This window comes from Antrostomus carolinensis, unplaced genomic scaffold (assembly GCF_000700745.2).
Source record: "Antrostomus carolinensis isolate BGI_N321 unplaced genomic scaffold, ASM70074v2 scaffold10402, whole genome shotgun sequence".
NCBI lineage: Eukaryota > Metazoa > Chordata > Aves > Caprimulgiformes > Caprimulgidae > Antrostomus > Antrostomus carolinensis.
In genome coordinates, this window is record NW_010297591.1 from 1 (window position 1) to 11,663 (window position 11,663).

At 36.3% G+C, this 11,663-nt stretch overlaps 1 protein-coding gene across 1 annotated transcript; it reads right to left on the reverse strand.

Annotated features, from left to right (window-relative positions):
* Window positions 1-94: 94 nt before the first annotated feature.
* Window positions 95-11,367, reverse strand: LOC104520489 (transcription factor RFX3-like; the record flags this gene model as incomplete). The annotated part of the gene is made up of 5 exons (XM_029083541.1): window positions 95-362; window positions 3,666-3,746; window positions 4,718-4,837; window positions 6,360-6,541; window positions 11,293-11,367. Coding segments are annotated over 5 exons (726 nt in total), but the record flags the coding sequence as incomplete, so codon positions are not given.
* Window positions 11,368-11,663: the final 296 nt, after the last annotated feature.

The following is an 11,663-nucleotide window of genomic DNA, read 5'->3' on the forward strand; positions in this document are numbered from 1 at the left end:
TTGCCAGCTTCCAGTCAACTGGGACCTCTCTGGTTTCCCATTGAAAAATCATTGAGAGAGGTCTCATTATGACATCTGCCAGCTCTTTAAGTACCCTCAGGTGGATCCCATCAGGCCGCACTGACTTGTAGGGATCCAGCTGGAGCAGCAAATCCCGCACAAGTTTGGGGCTGGTCGGGAGTTTATCATTCTCACAGTCATGGGTCTCTAGCCCAGGGCTCTGGAGGTTCCTAAGCCCATCCTCAGTATTGAAGACCAAGATGAACAAGGCATTGAATGTCCCTGCTTTGTCTGTGTCCCTGCTTGTGAGGTGACCGTGCTCATCAAGTAACAGGCCAATGTTATTCCTGGTCTGCCTTTTACTATTAACATATTTTGAAAAGCCCTTTTTATTGCCTCTCACAGTACTAGGCAGCTTTCACTCTAACTGAGCTTTGGCCACACAGATTTCCTCCCTGCAGTGGCAAACGGCATCTCTGTAGTCCTGCCATGTTGCCTGACCTTGCTTCCACTGGCCATGCACTGTCTTCTTGTGCCTTAGTTCTAGAAGAAGATCCTTGCTCAGCCAAGGTGGCCCTTTAAAAACATACCAGTTTAATAATTAATTTTATTTAAAAAAATGCACCCTAAAGTGAAAAAGCTCTTACATCACCTGAAGCTCTCGCATCTCAATTCCCTTAAGAATGACTGTTAAAAAGTGACCAGCACTGATGGACCCCAGCACCTTGAAAAGCTTTTTTCCCAAGGGACTTTACTAGTAGTTCCCTGAGCAACCCAAAGTCCACTCTCATATCCAGAGTTGAGGTTTTGCTGGTAGTTTTCCTCCTGTTACAGTAGATTTTGAACTTGACTGCTTCATGGTCACTGTGGCCAAGGCAGCTACCAATCGCCACTTCACCCACAAGACCCTCCCTGTTGGTGAGCAACAAGTTGAGGAAGGCACCTTTCCTGGTCAGTTCCCTTAGAACTTGTACCAAGAAGTTGTCCAGCTGGTCTGGGAATCCCCTGGGCCTGTTTGTACCAGCTGGGTGGTATTCCCAGTTGACATCTGACAGGTTGAAGTCCCCCATAAGGACTAGGGCAGATGACTTAGAGGCATCCATTAGTTCCTTAAAGAACAGCTCATCAATGTCACCCTGCTGGCTGGGCGGCCTATAGTAAACTCTCACAAAGACATCCACTTTATTTGTCTGTCCCCTTATCCTTTATCTAGAGGCTCTCAAGTGTGCCATCGCCAACTGCAAGCTCCACGCACTCCAGTCCCTCCGCTATGTACATACAGTGCAACCCCCTCCCTCAGCCTTGCCTGCCCTGCTTATCCCTCCTGAAGAGCCTGTAACCACCCATCATGGCACACCAGTCACAAGACTAATCCCATCAGGTTTCAGTTGTCAACGATGTCATATCTCTGGGACTGGGCCAGGGCTTCTAGCTCCTCTTGCTTGTTTTTCATGCTGGGTTCATTTGTGTAGAAGCACTTGAGGTGTGGCTCATCATGCCTATCACCTTGTGGAACTGTTTGAGGAATCCCACTGGCACGCAGCTCCTCAAGCTTAGACAAGCCATCCCGTTGCTTGTCACAGACTAGTATGTTACTGTGCCTTTCCCCCTTCCAATTTAGTATAAAGCTCTATCCACCAGCCCCACTAGCTCTTGGGGAGAAATTCTTTTCCTCTTCTGAGAAAGGTTCATCCCATTTGATGTCAATGTGCTTGCTGTCGCCAAACCACTGTCTCAGCTGGAAGATGGGACTCTTAGCATCTGTGATCTGTAGTTACTTTGATTTTTCTTCTTACTGGAACAAAGAAAGCGCACTCCCACAGCTCACACTGATCACAACCAAGACTAAACAACTAATGGCATTACCTTTCATCTGAAAATTATGTCTGATAAATCTCAGACCCTTGAATTCAAGCCTAGAACAAACTCTGAATGTCAACATACAAGAGCACTTTCGGATATTCAAATTATGCAAATAGAAAAGGTGCATGACCCTCAAATTAAGAACAGGAACAAAGAAAAAACATCTGTAGCATACATTCAGTCTACAGTCTTTGCCAAAAAGGACTAGAAGTGTTTATCCAATTAAATGTGTCTGACAAAGGTGGTAGAATTGGTAAACTGCACAGAAAAAATATACTGACTGCAGTTTACCACTGATTTAAAGGACAAAAGAAACATTAGTAATATTAATAAAGCTGGAGAAAGAGCAATGTTATCCTAATCATGCAAATTATAATCTTCAGTCCTTTAATTATCTCTTAATAAACCCTGCTGGAATTCTTCAGTACAATATAACTATGATAAAAACACATATAAATATGTATCAAACATTGAAATTAAATACTAAGCATTTTCTGTAAATGTGGGAAAAATCTTCAAAAATACAATTTCACTTCTTAAATTGTGCACTGAAAATTTTAAATCAAGCCATTTTTATATTTAGCATTTCTTTTTTCCCTCAAAACCCCAGCTTCTAAGGGCTATAAAACACAAGCATATCTCAGTTTGCATTAAAATTAATCAAGAAAAACACACAGGCATTTTTATTTCAAGAAAGTGGAATAAAGATGGACATTGTATGATCCTAAAATTAAAAACTAAGGCTACAAAGAGAGAAGAATGGACCAAAATTCATGATTGCTGCATGCTAGAGAGTAGCTTTAATGAAGTAAACAGGCTAGACTGTGGAATAATTTGATCTATTTTTAAAATATTATTATAATCAGCACATTCCAATGAGACAAAAATGTTCTGGAATCATCACACTTCGCTTTAAAAAGGACTGCTTCTATTAGAAAATATTGCCATTTTCTGGTTTAGTTAACTAAGAATAAGTAAGTTAAAGTAATAGTGGCTCATTAGTTTCCATTTTTCAATGAAAATTTACTATATTTTGTTGGATAAAAATCTACATTTTGAAAATTATTATATCCTTATCAGTATTGCTAGTATGTTTTATGGTATGCAGAGCAGAGACAATATGTATTTTTCACAGTGCAATTGTCAAAAGTCTGGCTAGCTCCTTGATCTCTGCATTTTATTTATTTAGGACACTGGGATTTTGAAAAGACAGAAAATATTTTACTGAGATCTGTGTACCCTGAACTAAGGGATGAACAAAGATCTTCAGAACTACTTTATATGAATAGTACATCAGGAGGACTGTGTGAACAATGCTTCTATTTCTACGGTGCCCAATGGGACATCACCAGATTTCAAGAGTGTAAAGAGATCAGCCTGTCTTTTGTCTTAAAAGACAAGAAGGTAAGTAAAGCAAGTTCTTAAGCAAAGAGATAAAGCTTCATCTAGGAAGGTGTATCCGCACAGTTGCTTTTAAGGATCTAATCACAAAGCCATTGTTATTATTAAGATATAAAAGCATGGGGGTGTCTTCTGCAGTCAGTATTGCAAATAGCTGATAGAAGCTTCCACTGCTCTCCTTTTCCTGTTCTCCTCCATCTTATTATTGCTAGCCTCAAATGAAGATAATGTATAACCAACTTTTCTACTACAACACAATTCTAGCTAGAACATTGTGGCATATGTCTTTGTGCATACCTGTGATTTTGAGCGTGGGTGAATGAAATCCATAAGTGAATGAGCTTCAGTGGGTAAAATAAGCTGGCCTGGAGATTTTGTAAAAATCTATCACCTTTTCTTACCGTATAATCCTGCAATGATTTTTGTAACAAGAATTTCCCGCATGAACATACTGGGAGACATCTCCTGCTTCCATATTATGCCTAGCACGAGATAGTTAAGACAATATATCTTACCATAAATATGTATTAAGTGCTGTAAGTACGCCTGGAAGTGATAGTAAAATCATTTCAGATTAAAGTGATATTTGCATTTAAAAGTGAAGCTTGAAGTTGTGTTTTTCATATCTCATCTGTGTCCAAGGCCACAAAATATGCTTAGTACACTACACTAAACTGTTCATTCAACTGGATTCTTGGGGGGTAATAGTTATATAGATATGCTGCTGTTCTACCTATGAGTTTCACGAAATCACACATCTTAAACACTTCTCTTCAGTGTGGGAGGCTAGTGACATAAATCAAATCAAAATTAATTTCAAAGAAATGAACTGATTTCCATCTTTTTCATAAAATTTTCTGTTCAAGATAATGTTATATGCATTTTCACACATTCTTTTACCACCAGCATAGCCCTTTGTGGTCACAGTGCCACTGCTTTCCAATACTTCTGAGACTTCACAGTGTCCTCATGAACAACAGTTGCTGAGGGAAAATACTTAAATCAGCTTACAGGCAAACCATTATGGTCACATTAATTCTTCACAGGGAGAGGAAATAAACACCAAACTGAACTTAATCATAAGCTCTCTTATTTGCAGCTTAAATGTAAAATGATATAGTAATGAAAACAAACAGCAAAATTTGAATTCAAGCTCTAACTGCTTTTCTTCAGCTTGTGGCATAAGAACTCAAGATAGTTAAGAAGCAACTCTTTATATCGTATCTCACTTTATTATTATTACTTCTTGCAAATTTGTGACAATTTCTAGGTAAATGTACTTTCATGTTGACTGATACCTAACTTCAGTGATGTCAACTGCATATCTAGCAAACTTATTTTCCACCGCAGAGAAGCTGAAAGAAAATTGCATTAGAACTTCTTTTCCATGTAAGGATAATTAAGGCTTTATGAACTAGAAATATTAGATACTCATGTTCATTTCACACTTTACCTCTGTTTCTGCTGCATGGGCTGCTGTCTCATAGCCATATATTGCATGTCCTCTTGTAGTCGATTAAGAGGAGAGTCTGGCTTGACACGAATCCCATAGTAATGATATTTGGAGTTCCCTCTTTATGAAAGAACAAGAATTATAAGAACACGAATATTAGTTTTATGCATCTGCATTACATTTACTCTACAGTTTACACTGACTGGAAAATAATATCCACAAATCCAGCCTAACTCTCCTTTCATACCTGTTTTACATGGTTATCATTTTACCACCTCTGGGAAATTAACTCTCTTAAACAAATATTATCAAGCATTTTAAGTTGTGATGCACTTGAATAAGAAAAATAAAATGAAAATAAATACAACATATCTAGATATGGAGAAATATGATTCTTAGTAATTTCCAAACAACAAGCTACATTTTATTTGTACTGATAAAAATATGCAGTGTATTTATCAAAATGTAAACACATCGACAATGAACAGTCAAAAACAGGAGAAGTAAAAGTATAATAATATCTGGAAAAGCATAATACTGTTGAACTAAAAGAGACACAACTGAGAGAAAACCACTATAATATTTAAATACAGGTGTCGTTTCTTTTTTGACTAGCAGACAAGTAACTAGCGGTGTTCCCCAGGGGGTGGTGCTGGCTCCAGTCTTGTTTAATATCTTCATCAACGACCTGGATGTAGGGATAGAGTCCGCCCTCAGCAAGTTTGCTGATGATACAAAGCTGGGAGGAGTGGCTGACACACCAGAAGGCTGTGCTGCCATTCAGAGTGACCTGGACACACTGGAGAGCTGGGCGGAAAGGAACCTGATGAGGTTCAACAAGAGCAAGTGCAGAGTCCTTCACCTGGGGAGGAATAACCGCAGGCACCAGTACAGGTTGGGGGCTGACCTGCTGGAGAGGAGCTCTGTGGAAAAGGACCTGGGTGTGCTGGTGGACAGCAGGCTGGCCATGAGCCAGCAGTGTGCCCTTGGGGCCAGGAAGGACAACAGTGTCCTGGGGTGCATTAAAAAGAACGTGGCCAGCAGGTCGAGGGAGGTTCTCCTCCCCCTCTCCTCTGCCCTGGTGAGGCCACACCTGGAGTATTGTGTCCAGTTCTGGGCTCCTCAGTTCAAGAGAGACAGAGATCTTCTGGAGAGAGTCCAGCAGAGGGCCACAAAGATGATAAGGGGCCTTGAGCATCTGCCTTACGAGGAGAGGCTGAGAGAGCTGTGAGTCTTCAGCCTGGAGAAGAGAAGACTGAGAGGACATCTTATCAACGTCTATAAATACCGGAAGTGTGGGGCACAAATGGATGAGGCCAGGTTTTTTTTGGTGGTGCCTGGTGACAGGACAAAGGGCAATGGGCAAAAACTGGAACTCCAGAAGTTCCATACAAATTAACGAAAAACTTCTTTACTGTGAGGGTGCCAGAGCACTGGGACAGGCTGCCCAGGGAGGTTGTGGAGTCTCCATCTCTGGAGATGTTCAAAACCCGCCTGGACACTTTCTGGTGCATTTAGGTTCCTGCTCTGGCAGGGGGGTTGGACTAGATAATCTCCTGGGGTCCCTTCCAACCCCTACCATTCTTACTCGCAGTTATTACTTATATTTTAGATTATATTTCAGGATTTCATTAACACAAACCTAGTTCCAAGTCTTCTGGTCCGTAATCCCATGAAGATTGACCGTATGAGTTTTCCAAAGGAGGCAGCATTGACTGGATCCAACTTGTGTTCTTGACAATGTCGTAAGTAATGGTTGTAAAGGGTACTTCTTGGAAGGCTCACTCCTTCTGCAGTTTCATAGTTGTCTAAAAGCCACTGAAGCTATATCACACACAAGATAGAGAAAAAAATCATTATTCTTTTATTAAAAAGATCTTAGCCATACAACATTAACTTATGACAGATTTGAAACCACTCTTCGGGTCTATTAAACAATTACTTCCTTCTTCAGAGATTCCTTAAATGCTAACTAACTATACCATAAAGCTTTAGGATCTTCAGAATTACCAGGAAATAGCAGAACTCATTGCACTTGTGACCTCAGATAAGTGTCCACTTCTTAAAACACTTTTGATTCAGTACCACATACCCATACTTGTTAAAGGTATCTATGCTTTGGAGACAAACTGTTAGTACTGCAAAAAAATAAAGTAACCATTAATATCATTCACATAAATTGCAGAAAACAAATTCCTTGGACTAACAGTAGTTAGTTAATTTATTTATACACCTGGAATATTATACTGTTTTTCTTTGCCTGATGTTAAAAAATATTATGACACTTAACTGAATAGGTTATTTTTTACTCTTAGATACATAAAATAAAAAAGCTATTGCATATAAGTCAAAGAGCAACCTAAATAACATTTAAAATAAGGGGTACATCTACAAAATATTCGAGGTACAATCCCTTTTCCATTGTAGCCTGTATACCTTTGAGTTCTAGGAGTAAAAGAATGTGATTCTTGGAAAATACTCATCTTTTCATGTAATTGTTGTAGGGAACTTCAGACAGGTGCAAGAAAAGACTTTTTATATAACATCATTGTACTTTCCAAGTAGTGTACACTCATGAAACAATTCTAGTTGTCACTAATATATAAAAAAGTTAACAAGACGACTTAATATTCCTAGATTTAACATTATAGGAGAATAAAAAAATAGATCAAAAATAATATATGTTGAGGACGCATTTAAATTCCAATCTTTTAGCTTTTTAATACACTACCATTTTTCTTATCTTTTTCCGTTACTTGTCACGGTCTCAGTTCCCTGAAATTTTCCTTAAGATACAGCTTGAATGATTCACAAATTACATTTTCTGTTTGAATTTTCTCTGTTTTCCTAAGTATTTATACCAAAATAATACAGGGTGAGTATTCAAGCTTGCTAGGATCAGAACTCTGGATTTAAATTGATTATCCAGTAAAAATGCAAACTGAGTACATTGTGTCTTCAAGACTTGCCACAAGACTTTTACAAACACTGATGAGCTAGATATTCACACAAATGTGTAGTAATTTTCACCTTAGTCCAGCAAAGCAGTAACTAGTATAACCAAAACACAAATTACTAAGTGACCATATACATGGTCTGTGTGTTATTTATTGCTCTGCAGAATTATTTTCTGTTAGAGCAGTACGCAAATTCTGTTCCACCAATGTTCAGTGTAACTTACCATGCAAAGCATATGAACACTTTAGTGTGTAATAGCCATGAAATGTTTCAGTCATGGCCTTCTTTTTATCATAAAACCTTTATGTACTAAAGTACAGATGATAACAAATGCATTGAAATTATAGCTATATTTTAGTCACAGTGAGAAATTCACCAATACAAATGCAAAAAAATTACTCCAGACTATTCAAACACCACTTCCATATTTGCTTTTTATTGAAAACATACCCATAACTTTTCCATATTTCTTAAACATAAGGTCTAGAAAAATATACAGAAGTAAGATGCAAATCCTTCCAAGACATAAATTTTTTAGCTCAGTTTGCAGGTAGTTTTGCATTTCAAATAGACAAAATGAAAAAGTCCAGTTCATCATCTTTGTATCTGTTATTGTGCCCTTATTTTAAAAAACTTAACATTCACAAGTGCTTCCAAATTTTGCATCTGTCATTTTGAAATAAAACTGAAGAAAAAGCATAATTGTGAATATTAACTTTTATCTGAATATATGAAACTTATTTCACTAATGACATAAGTCTGTCTGGGCTTAAAAACAAAGGTAATTATATCTTTCAACTGTTACATTTTATCTATGTTTAAAATCTATTATTAAAGCTACATTTATATTGTATACATTTATATAACATTTGCCATATATTATTAAATCGATAATTTAATCAGAACGGATATGAAATTTCTGTTTTCCCCAAAGGGAAAAACTTTGTCAATCCCAAAACACTGACAAACAAAAATTAATTATTTTTCAATGAAGTTCTGTGTGTAGCATTAAAGAAAATTTCCTCCAGATGGCTTCTAACCTATCGCAAATCACTTTAAGTGCACTTCATTAATGACCTGAATTTCTAACAGATGTTATTTCAACCATAACTTGCATTATTAAATGCCAAAAAAACCAAATCAAAAGATAAGTGCAAAATAAGAATTTTTGCTCCTGGGTGGTTACTCAGTAGCAAAGGCTTGAAGTCATTACTTGCTAGATTCTAGCCTGGAAGAAAAAGTCCAGTTAATATATGATTTTAAAAGGAAAATTATCTCCAAACATTATAAAACTATTGTAAACAACCTACACTTCCCCATTTTTCTACCAGGATGAGATATAACTAAAACTTAACTTTTCAGGTTTGAATTTTGGCTCTTTAATTCATAGCACTGACTATACTGTATGGATAAGATGGGTAAAGGTATGAAATATTTACAGAGTCAGACTTGTTAAATTGGCTATGACTCCAATTAAGCTGCAATGTTTATAAAACATTCAACTATCAGTTAAATAAATACGTCAATCTCATGCAGAAATAAATCAGGAAAGAAAAGAAAACAGAGGAGAAATTACAAATACCTTAAAATGAGCACACAAGAATTCAGAAAAAAAAAAATCTTTGAAAACCTCAGAGATATTGTACAGTGAAAAAAACCTAGTTATTTTCCCACAAATTAATACATCATCTGCAAAGTGAAAATTAATTAAACACACAATTTAGAATTCTATTTTAAAACCTATTAAACCCAATTTTTATAATAAATGTCAAACCATTAGAAGACAAAATCAAGAACAGTTTAAAAAGACAAAGACTAAACCTATGTTTCCCCCATACTGTCCTTATTTCAGTTTAAAAATAGGCAAAAACATCCAGTAAGTTTGATCTAGATTGTCAACTTCTTCGAAAATGACCAAGGCTATGAAAGACTGATTGCCACAAAAATATGTACAAGGATCATGGTTTTTTTTCCCCCCACAGAGTGAAAGATACATCCCTGCCATAATAACTCTGAAAAAGCCTTCACAGATAAGAAAGAAATATCATGGTAAGATTTAACAGTTAGGTGCGAATCTCATTATTAGGAACACACTGTGAACAGTGCATAGCACCACGAATGAGTGGAACATAGTTTACTGGGGCACAGCTGCTTATCTTGTAATCCTTCTTGGTTTTATACCAAGATCCTCAACTTCGTAATAGGATTAAATGCAATCTTATGAACAGTTCAGCTGTTCCAAATCTTAACACAAATTTCTGACGCTTTGTCAGAAAAAGTTATGGTCTCTTTAAAAATTATATTTAAATAATACTTTTTATATTATCTGTCTAATACTATCTATTATTTAAATAATAATAATTTTGACACTGTCTTATCTTCAAAACAATTATTTTGTAAATATCCAAGGCGGAACCGAAAAGTCCTTCTGTATAAAATTCTGTATAACTTTTTGTAATACAATCTTCATCTTTCAATTTTGGCAATTTTTAAAGAAAAAGAATCAAAAAGTTTGCTTAAAATTTCCACAAAACAATTCTAGTTTTGACTTTGACATAACCAGACCCATACAGAAAAAATCCAAAACCCAAACCCAAGCCTGCTAAAACATACATTTTAAATTTGATTTCTGAAAGACAGGCTCTACCACCATAGTCTTATATTAAGATCACAAACCAAATCTAAATTTCTTCTGTAAAACAATAAAGGAATTTGAATTTATATAATTAGAAAAGTTGAGAAGGAAAAGAGAGGTAAGATGAATACAAACTAATCACATGGCAAAAAATACAAAATACAAAACCACAAATACCAACAGAAAAAAACCAAACAAACCAAAAAACACATTTCAAGGCAGACTAGCAATTACGAAGCAATTACGAAGCAATATTATTATTTATATATTAAAATTAACTTCGAGCTTTTCCCCTTTATTTTAAAGTTACATATAATGGATTTATCACTGTCTTTGGAGACCATGTTTTTACTCAAATGTCTTTTAGCTTCATATATGGAAAGTTCTTACTGTAAGATTTGCAGAGTAAGAACAAAGCAAAAGGGAGAGGAATAAGACATTTTTGTGTACTTCAAATTAAGATAATACTTTCCAGCTCATCATAAGGATCTTCTGGATTCTGAAGTAAGTCACTGCATAAAATTTCTATTCAGAATAAATTAAGAGATGCCTAAAAATAATCTACAGATACTATTTAGGCATGCTATTTCTTTCTTCTCTTCCTCTTCACATGCCTAAAATTAATATAGGGTTCATAGGCTTTGCTTTGTAGACAACTTTATTTAAAATATCAAAAGTCAACTAATTAAGAATTATTTGAACTTTATCTTGACTTTTACACTATAGGCTGCAAAACAGTCAAATGTATTAACTTGTCTTAACACAGGTGTTGAGCATAGGAAACAAGTAACACTCTGCAATATACCAAAAAGACATTTCATCTGACAAAATAGAGCCATGGGAGATGTAGTAGAAGATTACAAGCAACTAAGATGAGAAGATTAAGAGCAAAAAATAGTAATAAAATAAAACAAACATTTAGAGGCAGGCTAAGCATGCAGAACAAGCAAGAGAGAGTGTATGTGAAGAAGAGACAACTTACATGGCTGTTGAGAAGAGAGCTTCTGTGAGTGGACAGACCATCAGACTTTTGCAGTGTCTCAATCGCCATTTCAATCTGATAATAGATGTCATTAAAAAAAGTACTCAAGATGAGATAGTAAAAAAGCCTGATCAGAGAAGTTTCGACAGATTGCTTACAGATCAATAGAAATGCCTGCTTTATTCCTGTCTAGGGCATATATTCTAGTAAAAAGCCTCACTCCATAGTCCCAGGGAACACAAACCTCCCCAATGAGGTCAGAAAAGCATTTTACGTGCATATATACTTGCAGGATCACAGCCTCGAAGTCCATTTTACCTTCCAACCTGCCCAGGAAATTAAATTAGTAGATTTACTGGTGAGCTGCACTG